At 41.2% G+C, this 22,135-nt stretch overlaps 1 protein-coding gene across 2 annotated transcripts in view; it reads right to left on the bottom strand.

The window, feature by feature from the left end:
- Nucleotides 1-22,135, bottom strand: part of LOC141438861 (uncharacterized) — a 73,748-nt gene continuing 51,613 nt past the window's right edge. The window contains exons 2-13 of one of the 2 annotated variants that reach the window (XM_074102903.1): nt 6,893-6,989; nt 6,282-6,430; nt 5,678-5,816; nt 5,075-5,188; nt 4,471-4,522; nt 4,183-4,334; nt 3,389-3,489; nt 2,707-2,855; nt 1,966-2,078; nt 1,366-1,496; nt 814-975; nt 1-258 (exon numbers count right to left, since the gene is read on the bottom strand). In XM_074102903.1, the coding sequence (XP_073959004.1) occupies nt 16-258; nt 814-975; nt 1,366-1,496; nt 1,966-2,078; nt 2,707-2,855; nt 3,389-3,489; nt 4,183-4,334; nt 4,471-4,522; nt 5,075-5,188; nt 5,678-5,816; nt 6,282-6,430; nt 6,893-6,977 (1,590 nt within the window). In that variant the 5' untranslated portion in view covers nt 6,978-6,989 and the 3' untranslated portion in view covers nt 1-15. Of the gene's footprint in view, nt 259-813; nt 976-1,365; nt 1,497-1,965; nt 2,079-2,706; nt 2,856-3,388; nt 3,490-4,182; nt 4,335-4,470; nt 4,523-5,074; nt 5,189-5,677; nt 5,817-6,281; nt 6,431-6,892; nt 6,994-22,135 lie in introns of both variants that reach the window. The other variant, XM_074102902.1, reaches the window with a different exon arrangement.

Genomic DNA, 22,135 nt, shown 5'->3' with positions numbered 1-22,135 from the left:
TTTGAGTTATTTTTTTTATATTTTGTAGCAATAGTAACTTACACTGCTGCCTCCAGCTTGGTACGCCACCGGCGTATCTTTCTTCGCGAAGGGCGTGTGTCCGGGCGGGTAGTACACGGCCGGCCCGGCGACGTTCTTGCTGCCGACGGCCGGCGCGCGCGCAGCCGGCGCCGGCGCCGGCGCGGGCGCGGCCGACGAGTTCTCGTGCGTCACTTCTACCTTACGGCGGACCACGCCGTCGGGCTGTGTTGGGAAGCGCTGTTGAAGGATTGTTAAGTAAATAAAGTTTAGTTAAACTGGTTTCTAAAGTGATCGAAGCATAGTATCAAGAAGGAATGTGTACAAGGTACTAGGACGGAACCTTTGTGTTACTAAAAGAAATAACAATGAAAAGGGGTTGTACATTCAAATTGGAACTGTACATTCAAAATGTATATCGCGACGCGTGATAACTGTCGCTGGAGCTAAGGTATTGCATTTTTTCGACACTAAAAAACAACAGGATGACTTGTTTCACCGAATGGGGTGCAGTTAATGTACGACCTCTAATTGTCGGCCCGGACCGGAATGAACGACAAATGAATAATTCGGTATTTATGTAATTTGCCAGGTTCATCTATTCGATAATAGCTTAGGTAGCTCTATAGTCCATATACCACAAAACATCTGTGACTATAAAACTTAATAGGTGGCGCCAGGGTCGATACCACAAAACTGTGGCTAGAAAACTTAGTAGGTGGCACCAGGGTCGCACTGACCCTGGCGCCACCTATTCGGGTCGCTACCACAAAGATCCATGTCTAGAAAACTAACCGCTTCAGGGAAGTCAGCGAGCAGGTCGTCAAGCCGCTTGGGCGGCTGCTGGTCGCGCTGCGCGGGGGTGTGCGGGCGCGGGAAGGGCGCGGGGGAGGGGCCGCGCTCCGTCGTGTTCTGGGACGAGTACGTCGTCTCGCTGTACTTGTACGTTGTTGGACCCTGTGGGAGTTTCATTGTAGGTATTTTATAAGTGATGTTTATGAGAATGTAAAAGTGCAATATTATTGTAAAATCGATCATAATTTTCTACACTTTACAATGAGAAGTGTTTATACACACTTCTCATTGGAAAGTTTTAGGATTTATGCACATTGAGCCTGTTTCGTCTTTCTCTGTTAACTTTCTGTTACTGTCAAACCGTTAATAGCGAGTTGGAAGGGACATACCTACCTGATTAACCTTAAGGTATGCAATGCAATATACAACTACCACCTGCTTATAATATTAGGAATTAATTTTAATTTCAAACATCATAAATTGTATGTTATGTAGTTCCTTATTTCGATACTAGATGGCGCTAGATGTATCGGCACAGCTTGTAGTACTCACATAAGGGCCGTGTCCATTGCGCTCGGGCGAGAGATGCGTGTTGGTCGGCGCGGGCGGCGTGGAGGGGAGCAGAGTCACCTCGTGGGACGTCGGGGCCGGGTACACCATCCGCTCCGTTGTGTGCTCCGACACTGAAACATAAATCTTGTTTAACATTTCCTGATTTTTCTTTTCATGGATTGGATTTCTTGTTTATATGTGACTAAAGATAGACTTCTATTTAACCCACAGATTTAACCGACTGTGTGGGGCAGGAAATAAAAATACAGAACGTCTCTTTGATGTGATCCTCAATGCCAAGTAGAAACCAAGGATTGTATCTTCTGTTTCTCATCACTGTGATGAAAATAGGGATTAGTAAATCGGGATAATTTGCATATGATACTACTACTAGTGTGGATGGAGGTTCCTATAGAGTACACTCTCCAGGCAGGTGTTTTGCCTCTGGGCCCCGAAGTCCGAAGGAAGAGCGTCGCAAGTTGTATATAAGCGTCAGAGTTGAGAAGCCTCGATGGCGTGATGTAGGATTGGGTTGAAGTTTATATACTTGCTCACTAGATGTCGCTACACTAGTGTTGTGGCCTGATGCGTCGCTCTTACCGTCTGTGGCGGAGTAGTGGTCGCGGCGCACGCGCGTGTTGCAGTGCGAGCAGTGCACGCAGCCGCCGGGCGGCGCGGGCGACGGGGACCGCCCCGTTGTTGTCCGACTCAACCTGGAAAAAACGTTATGGAATATGGAATGACTCGTTATTGTACACCACAAATAGAAAGCGACACAGAAAATATTTATGGATGAGCCTAGGCTTTTTGAAAAGTCTGAACACAACATGGGAAAACTTTTTTACTTTTACGATTGCCGATACTTTCCCAAAGCGTTTCTTACTAGATGGCGCTGTAATATGAAGAAAGCGCAACTAGATGGCCCTGTTTCATGAATACATTATATATAACTGTAACTGTGTGTCTAACTGTGTTCCAATGGAGTGCTGAAAGTTTCTCGATGAGGGCTAAAAGCATAGATGTCGCTAGTGTCGCTGCTTAAGTGACTAAATAAAAAACAAACAAGCTGAGATATATGGTGCATAGGATAAATTTGTGTCTGTACTCCTGTCCAGTGGTGGTGTAGCGGTATAGCACGCAGCAAGGAATGCTGAGGACCTGGGTTCGATTCCCAGCGCTGGTCTCTTTTTCTGGTTTTTCTGTAAGTCTATGTTTCGGTTTGTATTTTCGATATGGATTTTACGGGATGACCGTAAAAATAACAAAAATTTGGAGTTTAAATAAAAAATACAAAAAGACTCCAATAACCAATCTTAATTATAACTGTAGTACTCAACTCACGTGCGAACATTTTCGTGGTCGCTGACGTAGGTGTGGTCGGAGTGGGTAGGGATGGGCACGGTGGTGGGGTCCTGGTCGGCGGGCACCTCGTACGTGTACGTCTTCACCGTCGTCGTCACTTTGTTCATGGGGGTGCCGGAGCGCGACAGCTGGAAAGAGATAGTCAAGGATAATCTTTGTTTGAGGTTACCGGCAGGGTGTTGAGTTGAGGAGATGTTGAGAACCCTCGGAGCGGGAGTTCGGCTCACCCAAGTCTGGCGTTTTTGTTTTAGCGGAGAACCAAGGCTCCTTTACTATGCTATGACCAAGGTAAATTAGTGTAGTCAGCGATATTGATACACAAATGTAGTAAATAGATCCAACGAAAGACCAGCGGCGGCTGCAAGGGTGTCATCATGCTGAGTGAGACCATTTCGTGGCAATATTTGTCTTGATTTCCGTTTTTATTTTTCTTTGTTACATAAAATGACACGAATAAATGTTTTTCTTTCTTTTTTTCTCTCTTTCTTATCAAGATTTTATATTTTTGTACACTTACCCCCTGTTTCACTCTCCATTGATTAAATTTATTTGACGGATAAATGTGATGCCGTCTCTGTTTGTTTTGTTCGAATAGACGGAAACGGCATCACATTTATCCGTCAAATAAAATTAATCAATGGATGGTGAAACAGCCCCTTACAGTGCCAGTGGAGCTGGAAGTCTGGTGGTGGCAGTGCGTGCACACCGGAGGAACGGGCTGTGGCGACACGGGGGACAGCTGCGAAGGTACCACGCGGGATTCTGCAATACATTATTCTGTTTAGGTTAGCTTGAAAAGATTCCTTTTAGGGATAAGTTCGCCTTTGTACTCTTTTGTTTTGTTGTTTTCTTTTGTATTATTTTTGTGTTTTATGTACAATAAAGTATTTACATACATTAATATTTACACACATACAATACAATGCAATCTTATAGTTCAATTTGTCAGCCGGATATCCAAGCGGTTAGAGAACTTGGCTAGAAAGCTTGAGATCCCGGGTCTGATCCTAGGTTACGAAAAAAAAACTCGTCAAAAACTAAAAGAAATCAAGTCTAGTAGCCTAGGAACTCTGTTTAGTGACTTAAATTTCAAGTCGGGACAACAAATCAGTTTTTTCAGTTCCGTGGTCAGCACCAGCTCAATAATCCAAGGCTTAGATAATTCATCAAATCAATTTGGTCTAAATTTTGCAGCTAGTAATAGAAGCTCAGTTTAACGCGGAACATTACAAGTCAGCAATGTATTAAGAACTGTCAAAAATAATTATCACCTATCACGTTTATAAGTAAAATAGGATCCAGAATAGGTATATTGTCTAACGCATTTGTAATCAAAAACGTTTTCACCACTTTCTATCACACGGCATAAGACGAGGGTAGAAAGAGATGGGGAATGCGATCGCTAACGTCAGTGTGATAATACGGCCTCAAATCTGTAACTCCTGGGGATCTGACCTGTCTTCTCCTCCCTGTACACTTCCTGGCGCACCTCCGCGGCGCGCGAGACGGTGGGGGGAGGGGGAGGGCTGGAGTTCCAGGAAGATGTCTCCATGCGCTCCTCGCGCTTCAGCGTGGAGTAGCCGCTAGAGGGCGCCTTTACTGGCGTGCTGAAATAGATAATGAATGGGTATAAATTACAACAAATGGGCAAGTGAAGTGAAGAAATGAGTGTGAAATGAACGCTAAGTATATAATTTTTGATTACAATATTGTGTCAGTTTTACTGTAAAGCCACATGCTCACCTTCGTTTGTAATCGAATGATGTGCTTTCAGCTGTGTCTGATGTGTAGCCACCTGTAAGATAATAATAATAATACAAAGTTGTAAAAATATAAAGTTAAGTATGAACATCAAATTTCTGAAGCTCAAAGATACTTGACAATGTTGGTAAATTATTGCACTCGATGACATCTGCATGTGAATAAAAACTCTTAATGATTTAGCGCAAACGAGACTGGACTGGACATCCCGAGAGTTGGGCGCGTGTTACCAATCAGTGGACGGACAACCCAAGAGGGCTTTCAACGCCGCAGTCCAAGGCCAAGACGGCGGTATGGTATGACCTACACGCGATCTTGAACGACCGGCCAAAGCACAGGCAGGGCGAGTCAGCTTAGAAGTCCAAAGGAGATGCCATTGCCTAGCAATGGAATACTTAAGTATTACCAGCTAATATCGCTAAGCATAACAACAAAAAAAAAATCTGAACAAAGTGGAAGTGCAAAATTCGAACTTCGTATCATGCCGTCTTGCTGACGCTTATATTATTTAATGCGAGAGACAGAGAGAGACGGTACGATACGAACTTCGATTTTCGTAGTAGCCCCCCTGTAGAGCTGCACTCACTCTTGTACAGCTGCCTCTCTTGGTCCTTCTGCAGGTCGTCCAGTAGCGAGTCCAGCTCCTCCACATTTTGGGAGAGGTCCTTCGTTACCTTGCTGCTCTTCACCTTCGAATAACCTATGGAAACAAATCATAACTGAGTTGTAACTAAGGTTATTTCATACATAACTCCTTTCTTTCTTTCTTTCTATTATATCTCCGGTCGTGGCATATATCTATATGAAAAATACGAATCTTTGCTCTGTTGTCTTGAATGTTTCATCTGAACTGAAGTAAATTTTGTTTTCACGCTCGTAATAACAAACCAACCACTATACCTCAGGCAGGACCTTTGTCTATAGTGGCGCCAACTGGTGAGCGCGAAAACGGTGGCAGCCCTCATTGTCTCAATGTAGCGACTATTAGCGCCAGCGACTGGAGGTCTATGGGGCAGGTCTATGTCCAACAGTGGACGTCCTACGGTTGAGATAATGATGATAATGATGATATTATAACTTCCGACGCTCTTCGTTCGGTCTTCTGTCCGCGGGAATAAATGCCTGGAGAGAGATTAAAATTGTAGCCGCTCCTCATAGTTACATTGTATTGTTTTATGATGGAGCTAACCTGGCGTGGAGTTAGTGCTGGACTCATAGTTGTAGGTGCGTGTGCCTGTGGTGACTGCCGGCAGGGTGCGCTCGGCGCGCTCGTAGTGGTACGAATTGGACTCCGACGAGGGCAGCGCCTTTGGTGGCACGGAGTACTCCTGAAAAAAAAACAGCCGATGAGGATTGTGTTGTTTGTGTGCCATCGTAGCATACATAACTACTCTACTCTACCACCATGTACTTACTTTTTTCTTGCAAAAGAATGTATACTATACCTACATTGTGTATTGTGTAGGTAGGTTTTTTAATGATTATTCGTTACATATGGAAAACAAAATATAAGTAGCAGATTCAGTTGTTTATTTTCTTTTCCCTTGCACGCAGAAACTCTATTTCGAGCCATTATATTGTATCATTTCTAGACTTAAGTTGTATGTGTCTCTCACAAGATGGCGCTAACCTCAAATGTGTAAGACTTTACACGCGGTTGCAGTACTCATAGTTGTACCTACTCGCGGTGGCTGCTGTGCCTGACTCAGCTCTAATGATAATTTGTGTGTAAAAAAAATATTTCATAGTTCCTAAATTTAAATTACATGTGTCTCTCACGAGATGGCGCTAACCTCTACGGTGTGCAAATCCTTGCGGTCGTATTTCCCGTGAGGCAGTTTCTCCTCGCGGTACTCGTAGTGGTACTCGCGGTGGCCGCCATTGGCCCTGCCGATGTTATTGAGCTTGCTGCCCGCAGGAATCAGCTCTGATTTCAACATGTCTGGAAAATGAGACACTTTATCATAATTCTCACCTGTGGAAACAAAAAATATATCGTATGGAATGAAGTAAGTAGTTACTAGTAAATTGGTGTAGAAAGTGAGAAGAAATTTGATTCGGCTGCCAATTGAAGTGATCTAGTGATGAGGTATTGCTCATAGAAGTGTTTCCGAACCGGTGGTAGATTTTTGGCATTAATTATTCATTAGTGATTGTTATTGCCGCATTGTTGTTGTGTTGTTGCCGCAACATTATGCTGAGTGGGCCCCAATTTTTACTATTCGATGTTTTTTAATTATTATTTTTTCTCGCATTTTTTCTTTCTATTTATAAAGATATTTTGACTGACTTTCATAAGATGCTATACTGCCTTATGCCACTAAATAACGATCCCATTCTACTTCTCTTTCATTTGACCATCATTAATTTGCATCGTGTTTTATATACATGGACTTTTTCTTACCGAATTGTTCACCCGCGAAGGGCGCGTTCCCGCTGCTGGAGAACTCCTTGTACTCCTTATGCTTGCTGTACGATTTTGTTGCCATCTTGCCAGTGCACTACCTGGAAAGAATAGATACACATTACATTAATCTGTAAAAAAATTAAGATTTTATAAAAATTAAAAAAAAATCGGTTGCGCCGGACGGTATTCGAACCCGCATTATTGGCTATAAGTACGCGCAAAGTTGCTACACTGCACAACGTCGCCCACAATCAACCCGTCAGCCGTCTTGTCTACGATTGAGCCAAATTTTACTAGGTACCTATTCGATTATTGACCGATTCTCAAAATTATTTCGCTGATAAAAAGCAACCCCCAAAGCTTCCCGTTAAAGTATAAAAACAAAAACTTAGACAAAGTATTGTGAAAAAGCTAGTCTTTATTAACATCAATAATTTTATTCTCTATCACTGCGTGTGCTTGTCGTGCTCCTCTCATTAACAAGTTTTACATCAGTTAACATTATCACAACAACTGCGTAACTTTTAAGTCAGTAAGTTTTTTTTACTACGCTTCACACCTTTGAATCGAAGGTGTTTCCTTCTAATTGAAGCTGCAAGAACTAGTTGTAAATGGACATGAGGCACCTGAATGAAGTCTGAATGCTGCACTCTAGTATTAACAAAACTTATGCCATACTTTTTCAGATTGGATGAAGACAGTGTGGAAGTGTGTGTTCCACTGATAACATAAGGGATGGATCCGAGACGTGGTGCTTCACTGCAAGCTTTACGAATAGGAATCAGTAATCAGTTGCTCAGTGAGTTATAGAGAGGGCTATGCCCGGGGTTTCTCTACGGAATCGAACACAAATGAGGAGAACGAGTCACTGACATCTCTTTTTTTTTATTCTATTGGATGGCGAACGAGCAAGTGGGTCTCCAGATGGTAAGAGATCACCACGCCCATAGACACTGCAACACCAGGGGGATTGCAGATGCGTTGCCAACCTAGAGGCCTAAGATGGGATACCTCAAGTGCAGTAATTTCCCGGCTGTCTAACATAGCTAAGCGAATTAGCCCGTTGTGGCAATGGGCAGGCCATGCCAGAACAGATGGTTGTTGGAGCCGAAAAGGTCTCGAATGGAGACCACGGATTGGCAAGCGCGACGTAGCACGTCCACCACACTGAGGGTCTATTGCGTAACTATGGTCAAAGCCATGGTTTCATGGTGGATGCAGGCCGCTTCCAAAAGAAGCAACTGGAGATCTATTATTAAATGGTAGGTACACTGACTAAAATGTTATCAGTGTAAAACTTATACTTTAGCTAAGCTAGGTACCTATTTTGTTTTAAGTTTGTGTTAAAAATAAAATTAATGTTTTATTTTAATAAAAACTTATAGTTTTATAATAGTGTACCTTATACACGGTAGGTAAGGCGGCTCCCTACAATTAAGAACACATAAAACTATATTTCAGAGGGCCCCAATTTAATTATGCGTCTCGGACAATGATCTTCTTTGTTGGCCGAGAAATGAGGCCGGCCCAATAAAAACCTTAACACACGGATCAATATCACACAAATATTACTGTGCTTTGTTCATGGTGATCCTACAGAGGCTCTTATAACCTTTTAAAGGAATTCAATTCAATTATATCTAAATTATTATGACCATCAAAGGCTGTGGGTGTAGTCGTAAATAAAACATATGCAAACATTTGACCAGCTGTTGTCCAAATCTGTTAGTGTGTCACGGACCTTGCTGGCCGCGGCGAAATGTCAACTGGTTCGGGATAGAACCTTAACTGACTTAGCCGTTTACAATGTATTAAGTTGGTATTGGTAAGTATTGAAAGTTACGGCATGCAATTAAAAACATTGAGGTAGTGTTAGTGAATGTCATTCTTTACATTTGGACATGAAGGATATGGCATCACTGGTTTCGCTTTCTTGCATATTGTAACACATGATTTTGATCTGTCACTTCTGTCTGAACCTCTTGACCTCTGTCACTATATAATTCTAAATCCTCCGTTTTACGTGTTACAAGAATATAAGTAATCATCATCTATTGTACCAAAGCATCAAAGTCAATAAAGATCCGTGTCGGATACTTTCCATATTTTATTTCTGAGCCCTGCCACACGCCAACTGCCTGGCTTAAGATCCACCTCCTCTACAGGTAGCGTAATAGAAGTTCTTGTAAGACCATTCGGCGAAAATGGCAAAAGTAAAGGCGGTTATAGTATAACCCAGTGTTTTCCAAACTTTTTAGGATTATGCGACCCTCCTTAGTTTGAAAAATATTTGGCGACCCCCTGCCTACCTCCACTTACAGTTATTTGTATTATCCTTAGTTGAATGATACAAACATTGAATAATCAATCATACTTACACAAAAACAGTGAGAGGGGGCATCCATATATATTTAATTGTGCGTCTGAAGTTCCCAATCCGCACTGGGCCCGGGAGCCAAGGTGAATTGTTCTTTTATGGGCACCTAGTTTTTGTCTGTTTTTCACTTCCATTTTTTTTCTAAGTAGGTACTAGGTATAAAATAAATAAATAAAATAAATATTATGGGACATTTCATTTGACATTAATTGGCCTAGTCCCAAACTAAGCAAAGCTTGTACTATTGATACTAGGCAACGGATAAACATACTTACATTGATAAATACATACATAAATACATATTAAACATACCTAATAAATATAATACAGGAATAAATAGAGGAGCTACCAAAAACTTTTTTATTGCGATTTCAATCAACTCCCTAAACAAATAATTTCAAATAGCCACTCTATTGCAACAACATAACGCTCACTTCACATTGCATCTCAACCCCTATAGTACAACAATGCCATAGCAGCAGAGAGCGGCGCCACTAGCGCTTCAAACCAGCGGTTTAGTAAGCGCTTTGCCTTAGTTCCAAAATTCGCCACCGACTAAAACAATATTGCTGTTCTACATCGCGCGTACGAAGTTTTAAAAAAATCTCGATATATATACAACTTTAATAAACTTGTTTACAGGGTCCGTTGCCTCGTAGTAAAAGAGTAACTGTCAAGCTGATAAAAGTTGACACACAGTCCGTAATTTACAATGGAAGTAAGAGACAGGTAGCGAAAGAAATACCATCCGATAACACCAACATAAACAGCTCTTCGTTTAACAGTCCTAACTGTATTCATCCATAGAGGATGGCGATTTGCACCACCCCTATGAGGCAAATTAGACCCATTTTTGCTGACGGCCGTCAGTAATATAATAACATGTAATAAGTAGTTTGTAGACTACAATTGCCGGACCGAAAAATACAAAAGTCAGACTTTACTTTTTGGCCGGATATTTTACACTACAAGACTACCTACCTTATTAGCCCGAAAGAGGGTTATTTGTTTCAAGAGTAGTAAAATAACATTTAGAAAAAATTTGAAACTCCCAACAGCATGTCATTACAAGGTTATCTCAAAAACGGCTTAACCGATATTAAGTAAAGTTTTAGTTCAAATTTTTTCTAACATCTTCATCTATTTTACTACACATTAATGTAATTTTAATTTTCTTGCCTGAAACACAGATTATCCTAGTTCAGGCATCATGTGTTACTTTTTCCTTTAATCTACTAGATAAATTGTATACGTAAGAAAGTATTTGAATAAAGATTTATTTATTTATTTATTTATTTACTACTGCTAAGTAGCAATCATAGCTAAAAACCACCGCAAACTCGCTTTCACGTAATAAAACCGCATCGAAATCGGTCCATCCGTTTAAGAGCTACGATGCCACAGACATACATTAGCCTTTAACTTATAATTATAACACCCCTCTTTTTGCGTCGGGGTTAAAAACGAGACAAAACATTTAAAACTTTCGGCGAACTACTAAGTCGAGCTTCGTATATCTTGCCGTTCGCTGAAGCTAATATTATTTAATGCGGGTGTGAGAGGGACGGTACGATACGAACTTCGATTTTCAAATTTCGTAGTAGCCGCGGTGCACCTCACCTACCGCTCAAGCATTGGAGAATCCCAGCGCTGGGCCACGCTGTGCTGTTCGTGCTGCTTCGATATGTCTGTCTGTGGCGATAGTGTCCAAACTTCACAAGTTCACAACCGTGCATCGTTTTGTAGACGCAAATCTTGGATCTCCTCATAGTAGCTTGAAGACCAGGATCTTGTGAAGAGTAGCTAGCGAGCAGTGGCGTAGCTACCGGAGGGCTAGACGGGGCAGTGCCCCGGGGCCCCTCGGGCTCTGACTTACAAACTATAAATGACAAATCTGCAGTACATCAAATTCGGAACACGACGAATACGGAACAAACGATTTTAAATAGTTTAGTTGGGGCCCTAGTTTATTTTTTGCCCCAGAGGGGCTACTACGAAACTCGCTGATCGAAGTTCGTATCGCACCGTCCCTTTCACTGGCGTATTAAATTACATAAGCGTCAGCGGGACGGCAACATACGAAGTTCGAGTTATGCACTTCGTGGTATAGGGCCAGAGCCTTTGATTACCTAGCTACGGGTCGAAGCTGACAAGAGCTGGCTCGGGATCGTAAAGCGTGGCGTAATCTGGCGTTGGAGGCCAAGATCCACCTTGGGGTGACTGCGCCCTGATAAGTAAGTACCTAAGTAACAGTACACCACACACGAGGGGGTAATCTGTACCACACACACAACACACAGAACAGTAGGTAAGTGAGTAAGTGCCTGTAGCATTGCAGCTCTCAAATGGATGATGGACTGTGCCCTTAGTGTAAGTTTTCGGTTAAAAAATACGTCTCGATCGCGTTCGCGTTAAAATATCTATTTGTATGGAAACACGAACATCGCAAACGTTCCGCTAGAGGCGCTGTTCGTGTTTCCATATAAATTGAGATTTTAACGCGAACGCGATCGAGACGTATTTTGTAACCGAAAACTTACACTAAGGGTACTGATTTCGCTCCATTCTAAGTATGTCGGTTGTTATCGAATGGCAATTTCACGGATTATTGCAAGGATCACTAGGATTACAATTCTTTCCAAGTTTAATTATGTTCATCGTCTCAGAACAATAATAATTGAATTATTATTCACAATACGACACCGCATAAGGCGGCAATACGTTGGCAATCTCTTCGAGTGTCGGTTTAGGAGGTAGCGCCGCACAGATAGACGTATTGACATCCGGAGCACGCGCGCCGCTTGTTTGTGTTGGGAATATCGAATGAATGCCTTTTATTTCTCCTTTTTAGGGTTCCGCTAAGACTCCACAGTAGTCTGTCTGTCACCAGGCTGTATCTCATGAACCGTGAAGCTACCTAGTAGAAATTTTCAGATGATACTGTTGCCGCTAAAACAACAAATACTAAAAAACAGAGTAAAATAAATATTATACCACAATCGTGATTTCTTTGCCGTTTTTTGCTCCATATTATCTCGGCAACAGGTTTGAAATAAATATTCACAGAATATTTAGCTGTATATTTACTTTAAAAATAAAGAATTAAATTAAAATAAAATAAATATGTAAGGGGGGCTCCCATACAAAGATCGTGATTTTTGGCTGTTTTTTTTTGCTAATGTAATGTTGTGTAGATAACTAGATACGAGTAATGGTATGGTATGGAACCCTTCGTGCACGAATCCGACGCGCAATTGGCCGGGTTTACGAGTAAGTAAGTATACGTTAACTAACTAGCCTTTACTCGCGGCTTCGCGCGTAAACTAAGCTCCAGCTCCAGCTGTGGAATTGAAATTTCGAGATTTTACTGAATTCATTAAGATAGATTTCATTAAGTTTGTCTCCAATACAAAAACCGTATTGTTTACGGCTGTACCTAGGTACGTGATGAACACTAACATCTGGTGGCATAGTGAAGTTAGTGTTGCTCTGAAGATGAACTCTAGTTGGGTTCGGAACACGCCAGCTTAGTGTGGTGGTGGTGATAGTTGGTGTGTGATTTGTGTGTTTTTATAGTGTGGATGTGGAGTAGCTGCTTGAACACACATTTGTTGTATAGACGTAGCTACCGTAAGGTCGCGGGTGCCTAAAGTAATTGTTTCTATATAGTTTCTTAAACAGGCGCTTAGTCTAGACCCAGACAGTTTGTTTTTTAGAAATGTACGGAACTCGATGCACTTTGTGTTTTTTCCTTGGTCAACATATAAAGTACTACTTTCGAGCCCGACTGTACGCTAGAGCCAGGTGAAACGAGTTAATTTAGGATTGCTTCAAAAGCGATCCGGTTAACTATAAATAAACATCGGCGGCTTGACCCAAATATTAACACACACGAGCGATTAACTGAGTCTGGAACCGCAAATTAACCTGTTGTTAATAGATGCGATGTTTATTTTAACATTTATAGTTTTAACAACAACAAAACACGCTTTTAATGCAATACAATACAATGTCTTTATATATTACTTAAGACTTATTTGAGAAAATTACTAAGTTAAACAGTTCAACTCATTTGAAGATCTTTCGAATTAAAATATTAGTTAACAATTTTTAATTTAGTAATTTTAACAAATACAAGGCGTCGCCAGGGGGAGCATGGAGGGGCAGTTCCCCCCCCCCCTAGAGATTCTAAGTTGCCCCGCCCTTGTCCTTTATTATGGGTACACCGCAATGTAATGCCGCAATGTTAAACCGATTTTAATGAAGCATGTCTAAGAACCATCGCTAGAAATTCTGCCGCTTTCAAATCGATCCACCCGTTTGAGAGCTACGGTACCACATACAGACACACAGACTTACATAGCGGTCAAACTTATAACACCCCTCTTTTTGCGTAAACATTAGGCGGCCTTATCGTTTCAGAGCGATCTCCTCAAGACACCTTTTTTGACCAAGATGATGATGATTAGACCATCTCGTGGCTATGTAACATAGTGATGTGCGACGTCGATAAAAAACTTCTTTAAATTGGAAGTTTCAGATAGGTACATTTTGGAGTTCTCATACTTCTCATACCTACATAACTGGGCCAATCAACTTTTTTACCGACACTAATCTGTCCGCAACATTTTTCAAACAATTGCAGATTTTTGTAAGTAAATATATTTTTTCTATAATTTAATAGATGGTGTACATGAATACATGCCATCCTACGTATGTTCAATCTATTAAACCGTGAAATATCTTGTTGGAAGTACGATTTTTTGGTAACGCCAGAGACAATTTTGGTAATGAAGGAGACGCTCAGAGGGTGGGTAAAATAGTTGATTCGCCCAACTACGTCGAGACTTTAGTTTGCATTGCATATCACTAATGTTAATGGTAGCCACCAAACTGCCCGCTGGATAAGGAGGTGTAATCACAGAATACCTCTTAGTAAGTAATAGTACATAATATAATGATGATTATTATGAATCACGGTTGGTCGCGTTGAAATCAGTGTTATTTTTTCTTGGTTACATCCAATATGTCGTTATAACTAGTGTCACTATAAACAGTTTGACTGTAGTTATGTCTATTCACATAAACGCATCATCACAGCCTTATAGAGTTGCGCAAGCGTCGGTGGCGCTGGCGTCACCCATTCACTGCGCCCACGCATACTACGGCGACAACACGTAACCATGGCTATAGTCAACACACACGCAGCCATGGCTATAGCAGAAGCATACCCCCCATATGTACCGCATGGGAGTTGTAACGATGATTGATGAGCCGCTTTGAGGGTCAAAATATATCCAGCTTTATAGCTAAGGGGAGAGGGGGGGGGGGTTCACACAGTCAAATTCTAGTTATTTATTTTTTACATTGAATGTTTTATTGTAAAATAGGTAAGTAACAAAATAAATTCTCCTCTTGGCACAGAAAGATCCAGGCTGAACCCGTGCTTGGCCAAAGACCCTCCCTATGCCCTTATGCTTCTGTTTGCTTGTTTTTAACCCCCGACGCAAAAAGAGGGGTGTTATAAGTTTGACCGCTATGTGTGTCTGTCTGTGGCATCGTAGCTCTTAAACGGGTGGACCGATTTGAATGCGGTTTTTTTATTTGAAGGCACGGGTGATAAGTACGGTCGGTACAACGCGACGGAGATACGATACGGCAAAATGATACAAATGTGGACGCAGCTTTACGGAAGGGAAGGGGAAGGGAAGGGAGGGCCCAGCAGGGCTATTACGAAACTCAAAACTCGAAGTTTGTGTCGTACGATCCCTCTGACACTTATACTGAGCGAGAGGGACCGCACGACAAGAACTTCGAGTTTCGAGTTTCGTAGTAGCCCTGCAGACAGTGCCGGACCCTCACCGGATAAAAAACCCTGCACGCCCCACGTCCCCAACTCCCTGGAGCTTACTACGGGTGGTAGGAGCTAATTGAAGGTGTATCTCATCTATGCACCCACAGTCTTGCTTCAGCCATTTGCTGAAAAGCTGAGAGAGGAGCATGTATTCTTTCGTTGCTAAGCGGAGTGTTTTTTGTTGATTGGTTTCTTCCTTGACCGACCCTAGCCCTTTTTGTAACGAGTATTAAATTGTAATTGAGGCCTTCTTAGGCCATATGCGGAAGTGAAGTGGAAAAAGTTTTTTTTTTTTCAGGAAAACTACTCATCGAAACATAAAAAGAGCGTCCTCGATACTGAAGTCGAAAACAGTTCTAAATAAATCTCGTCGGATAAAACTAATACGTGTTCCGTTTCCTAGAATAAATTCTTAAATGAACGTGGGCGAGAATTTCAGAGCCTTCGATATTATATCGAAGCACTTTATCACCGCAGATGTAATACCTTGACCGCTATTCGTTCGCATGACATCATCCAAGTTTGCTTGCTTTTTATTTTTGCACGCCACCCCTCTCTTTCGCTCTCGCTGGTAAATGTTGTCGTCTCACTCTCTCGGTAATTAAACACTCCATTTTTAGTGGATCATAATGTGTTCTTTATTTTTGAGGGTCGTATTTTTTAAAAGGATGGAGTTCTTGGTATAGTCGTTGTTGCGAATTTTTATTTGGTTTTTAGGCTCCATGGGTTGAAAAGAAAAATAAACCGGGCAAGAGCGAGTCGGATTCGCACAGCGAGGGTTCCGTAATAGTTGTACAGTACGTACAAGCAGAACGTCGCTCGGGACTCGTTGGTTTTCTTCGTTTTTCTGAAGTTTCAAATGAGAAATAAAAAAGAAAACCGAGCTTATAAGTAGGCATTATATGTATAAGTAGGTATATACTATAGCTAGTGCCATGAGAGAATGAAGTGAATGACACACACACAGCTACAAAAAGAACTGACTGCACAAAAGGAGAATGAATTAGATGAATGAGTAAATGTCAAAATCCTGCTGTCATTCCATGTTCTTGTGTGCGTGACTTCAACTCTGGTGGCACTACCTATACTTACTAGTGTTAGCAGAGCCATATTAAGTAGAGCCTTACTGTAGCAGCTTGCTGGCTGCAGTACAAATGGGCCGGCTCGACCGGGTTAGTACCACACTCCTACAAAGTAGTAGTAAATGAAATAGTAGTTTTTTGCTAATGCGTTTCGTACGGTGAGTGGGAGATCCGGAGGCCCAACTCCCCTCCCCCCTTCCCCTTCTCTTCCCTTTAGGCCGGCAACGTACCCGCAGTCCTAATAATGCTGTAGGTGTCCATGTGATGTAGGTGACCCGCGTGCTCGTTTGCCAGCTATTTTAAATAAAAAAAGGAAATTATACGCAGTTCTGATCTAGCCTTAACTGTAGCTTGAGTACTTAATAGAATTCAGCGAGTACGTATTACTCGTTACCATGACGTCACAGCGTCTTCCTCAAGCAACCTTCTGACTCAGCATCATCTGAAGGCCCGTTGTTCGCGCTAACTTAGATCATTGCCCGTTGCAATTAATACCAGTACCTACTGCTACTGAGAACTGTGTGTTAACAATGTTATATTAACTGTTAACCTCTTTATCGTGAAGCTTGGGTTATCATTGGTCCGCTAACAACTAATTTATTTTATTCTGATGATAGGTACCTACTTGGGATATTCGCAAATATTCTGACAGCCCAATATTGTACGGTCAAGGACTTCAATTCATTTTCATTCTTCAAGCCACCATGGAACCTTTTCAAACGAGAAGTCATTACGATTTTCCTTGTTAATTAATGCGTTGTCACTAAGACGTTTACTGTGAAATGGTGCTATGGTGGCTCATGAATTAAAGTCCTTGATCGTACTAGGATATTTGGTTACACGCTCATTCTAATGTCAGTTAGTCCCTCATTCTGATCAGAGGGACGACAGAATTACGTGTAACCCTCAGGGACTGACTGACGATGGTCCAGATTGATGAATATTCGTCATCATCATGTCAGCCGAAAGACGTCCACTGCTGGACATAGGCCTCCCCCAGGGCTTCCACTCAGACCGGTCTTGTGCTTTCCGCATACACCGCGATCCCGCGATCTCAACCAGGTCGTCGCTCCATCTTGTTGGAGGCCTACCGACAGCTCGTACCTACAGTAGGTAGTATCGACAGGAGGGTCAACGGACGCCATTCGAGATTAAGATTAAATGTTTTCAATATACTCGTATCTGTCAATCCATTTTGAATGACAGAAGACCAGAATCATGGACTGAACTGCCACCAGATGACCAGATTGAGCGTGAATAACAGAAGTCTGGGGTTTTATGGATACCAGGTACAGTTTTCTATCTTCGATCTCAATTTTTATGTTTTTGTCATTTACCGGAAGAAAAAGGGTCCTGTACTTAAGGTACCTATCTATGAATATCCAGTGTTGGCTGTTTGTTAATTTGTTAGTTGAGCCTCTTGCAAAATGCACGCAGTGTGATGTCTTTAGTCTTTACACATGATTACTGATATAGGTAGACTGACAGACATAAAAAAATAAGAATTTCAGACTTTACTCATTGGTTGTGCTATAAAAGCTACCTTCATACCAAATTTCAAGTCTCTAGGACAACCAGAAATACCATTGAGGTTTTTCGGTTAGGTACAATTAAGAATTTATTTGGAAATACCTTCTCCCCCTTTTCATCAAGCTGCAAGTAATATCTGAAATAAATACATCTTGCTCTTAATCGACGGCCCAAAGAGCGTATATGCTTATCGGTTTGCAGAAATATATTTCCTTTATTTGTAAGGAAACATACCGATAAGGTCCACTTCCTGCTCGGTATCGGACAAACTCGTTTTCACAGGCTGCGCGGGCGCCACGGAGCTCATTAGACGCGTTATGCAACATGCCCTATTGTAAAGTGCATAAAATGCTTTATTGAATCACACGTTACTTGCGGAGGTCCATATCAATGAACTAAAATAATTTCCTGCTCACCCGCGACCTTATGATAGCTAAGCTTATGCAAAAATGCGTGTTCATGCAGTTCCTCCACCTCCACACTGTAAGAACACACACAAGTCACACAAACCCATCTATCACCACCACCACACTACACTGACGCGTTTCGAACTCAAACAGAGCTCATCTTCAGAGTGACACAACCATACACCATGCTACCAGTTGTTTAGACTAAAACAACTGGTAGTGTGGTGTGCGTCAGTGTAGTGTGGTGGTGGTGATAGATGGGTTTGTGTGATTTGTGTGTGTTCTTACAGTGTGGAGGTGGAGGACTGCATGAACACGCATATTTTGCATAAGCTTAGCTATCATAAGGTCGCGGTGAGCAAGGAAATTATTTTAGTTCATTGCATAAAATGCATCAATTTATCCGAGATGAATCCACACGAGCCGCTGCGAGGGTTGATAGTTTAGTTGAAGGCGAAATGGGTTATAGGTGTTCCTACCTAGGAACATTCTGCTTTTCGCACTTCGATTGCAAGTAAATGTTGTATTTCGTGATAGGTATTTTATACTTGTGAATTTTTGAAATCATACGGTTGTGATAGAATTAATAGTGGAGAAAAACTATTTTGACTTAAGAGTGTAGGATATTACTGCCCTAAATTCGTTTTATATTATTAGGTATAAGATAAGTACACGAGTTCTTTACCATATTGGCCGCCGCTGTAACGTAATACATTATAATGTACAGTACTCATAAATTAAAATAGAATAGAATTGTCTAATTGCTACAACTTTTTTTTACAATTTAATTAAATAGCAAATAAATATAATTATAAAGGTACAATGTAACTGAAGCATTTAAAATAGCCTCTGTTCTGAAACATACTGATCATGAAAATGAATATGAGCGACATTATTATGATATTAACAAGCCTTAATTAAATGACATCACGCAACCAATGACATCATGAGGTCGGCAGGTTGACACCCAGTTACGGCCATACGAAGCGGGTCAAGTTTAACTGTTAAAGTGAACTCGGCTTATCTCGAGAATAAAGAGCTCTGTTACTTATTATAGTTCGCCTTACGGGCTTATGCGTTACCTTGGCTACTTACTACAAATTCGAAAATCGAAGTTCCTATCGTTGGTACACTCTCACTCTCGTATTAAATATATTAGGCACCAAGGTACGAACTCGAATTTACATAATCGAATAAATCGAATTTGCATAAGAGCATAAGATTCATATATATTCACGTCAGACTTTATAAAAACGTTAAAGGAACTACGTGGTCGGCACGTTCGGTGTTCATAATAAATTGCAGTAGTTCCATCCTTGCGCCGTATCATATTAAATTACCAAAAAATCTTGCGCCACATAGTATAACATTTTTGACTCCAAAAGAGGCGACGCACACGCTCTTAAATGTGACTACTCACAGACGCACAACGTCGGTGGACGCTGTATTTTGTTCCCGCGCCTATACATTCAGTCATCCTGTTCACGTGACGGAGGACGCGCTCGCGCTGGTCGCGGCAGGTGGATTCAGCAACGAATTTGTCCACGCAGCTTTAGTATTATTTCAATATTTTTGTATGAATAATAGTGTATTTTTTGTTATATGTTACATTCTTAGTGATGTAAACTTTTACTCGGATGGGTTTTTTATTGTGTTTAGTGAGTTTTTAGGGAATTTTGATGCTATGGTTCTAACTCAATTACCGACTTATTTCTCACATCTAAACGAGTAATTTCGTAAAGTATATGTGTGTAGTTCTTGCTGTGATAGTATTATGAATAATAACTGCTAGATATTATTATCCTCAATGATTTGAGAGCTTTTTTTTTCTTTTAGATTAATAAAAAACTACGAGCATATAAAAATGCTTCTGTGCAAGTCTTCGAGGAAGTTCAATCATCTCGAGAAACATCACCTGACCCTTATAGTGATGACGGGTAGTTTTAGCTTAGATGCAGACTACAACCCAGGAGGAGACGAAGGTTCCAGCGCGAGCAGCATTGGTAATATTTCTGTAGGTGCACCAATAAGAGCAACGTCTTTCCAGCAAGTCAACCACAAACTACCCAAGCAGCAAAGACTCTGACTCGGCTAGAATGTTATAGATGAGACTGTATACGCATCCTCCAGTTCAGACAGTATTTTTGACAGTTTTGGCTAACTAAATATCAAAATAAACAACAACCCAAGAAACCAAGGCATGAAGTACTCGGTAATTATGAGGATGACCTAACATATCGGTATCATCTAATATTATAATAGAGTCTTAGGAAATGACTTTACTTTGGAGTCTATCTCACTACGGCTGAACTGCAACCAGACATAGATTTAGAAAAAACTCTTACAGAATAACTTTGCTACCTGAACAGGAATCAAACTCTAAAAATACCCTGACAGCTTCATTTTTACTCCCTGAATAGGAACCAAGTTCTGAAATTATTGATTGGTAGTGAAGTTTCACATCAAACACCACCCACCATATTCTGGAAATAAAGAAGGTAACCAGCTCTCTATTTTTATCATCGGGAGATCATCCTAGCCATCTTCTTTTACTAGATACTGCAGCATCATGCTCTTAGCAACCGGTAACGACAGTTCTCCAGTATCAACACCGTACCATGAAATGATGGAAACAGATCAAGGATCTCCACAGGCACAGGCACCGGGGAAGGACGAGCTCATTTCTCTTTATATTTCATTAATTAAATACAGATAAATTGGCTAAGCTACAACTACGACATACATCTCGTAGTATCAGTTCGTTACCATTCATTACCGGTTGCTGAGAGCATGATGCTGCAGTATCTAGTAAAAGAAGATGTCTAGGATGATCTCCCGATGATAAAAATTAGAGAGTTAGTTACTTACCCTCTTTATTTCCAGGATATGGCGGTGTTGGATGTGAAACCTCACTATCATCAATAATTTCCGAGCTTGGTTCTTGTTCAAGGAGTAAAAATGACGCTGTTAGGGTATTTTCAGTTTGATTCCTGTTCAGGTAGCAAAGTTATTGTGTAAGAGCTTTTTCCAAATCTACTTATGTCTGGTTGCAGTTCAAGCGGGTCTTGTGGTAGTGAGATAATCTCTGAGGTAAAGTCAATTCCTATATAAGACTATCTAAAATCTCAGATGATACCGATATAGTTTAGTGTATCATCATCACACTTCCCGAGTACGTCATGTCTTGGCCTTGGCTTCTTGGGCTATTGTTTATTTTGATACTGTTAGGCTTCAGTGCCAACGATTGTCAAAAATACTGTCCGAACTGGAAGATGCATATACAGATTTATCTATAACACTAGCCGAGTCAGAGACTTTGCTGCTTTGGTATATAGTTTGTGGCCGACTTGCTGGAAAGGCATTGCTGTGATTGGTGCACCTACGGAGACGTTACTAACGCTGCTTGCGCTGGAACCTTCGTCTCTTCCTGGGCTGTAGTCTGCATCTGATCCAAACTACCCGTCATCATATATAGGGTCATGTAATGTTTCTCGAGATGATTGAACTTCCTCGAAGACATGCATAGAAGCATTTATTACGTGCTTGCAGTTTTTTATCCATTTAAAACAAGAAAAAGCCATTTGCCAGTATGATATGGCTGCCGTAATGTGACGTTGATATATTCTTATTTTATAATGTAGCATGATTTTTGGTCATTTAACGGTTCGATCTTGTTGCCGTAATATGACGTTGCTTTATTCTTTAGTATTAACGTTACATCGCATTGTGACAACGTCATACGTCCATTGCCGTTTCGATTAATATTGTCGTGATATGACGTTGTTCAGAATATGGTATAATTACAATATCAGTTGTATGACGGTAGAACGTCTATAACGGTGACGATTAATCCCGCATGCGCCGTAACGCTAATTATTTCTGTATACAGTCAAAGCTCAACTTGTAATGACGTGACGTCTCATTGTATGGAAAAAGTTGTGCGATATCGCATTGACCGAAAATTTGGGCGTACGCGCGAACGTGTTAAAT

The sequence above is a fragment of the Choristoneura fumiferana genome, chromosome 19, assembly GCF_025370935.1.
Source record: "Choristoneura fumiferana chromosome 19, NRCan_CFum_1, whole genome shotgun sequence".
Classification (NCBI taxonomy): Eukaryota; Metazoa; Arthropoda; class Insecta; order Lepidoptera; family Tortricidae; genus Choristoneura; species Choristoneura fumiferana.
This window is presented reverse-complemented; position numbering and strand designations above follow the sequence as displayed.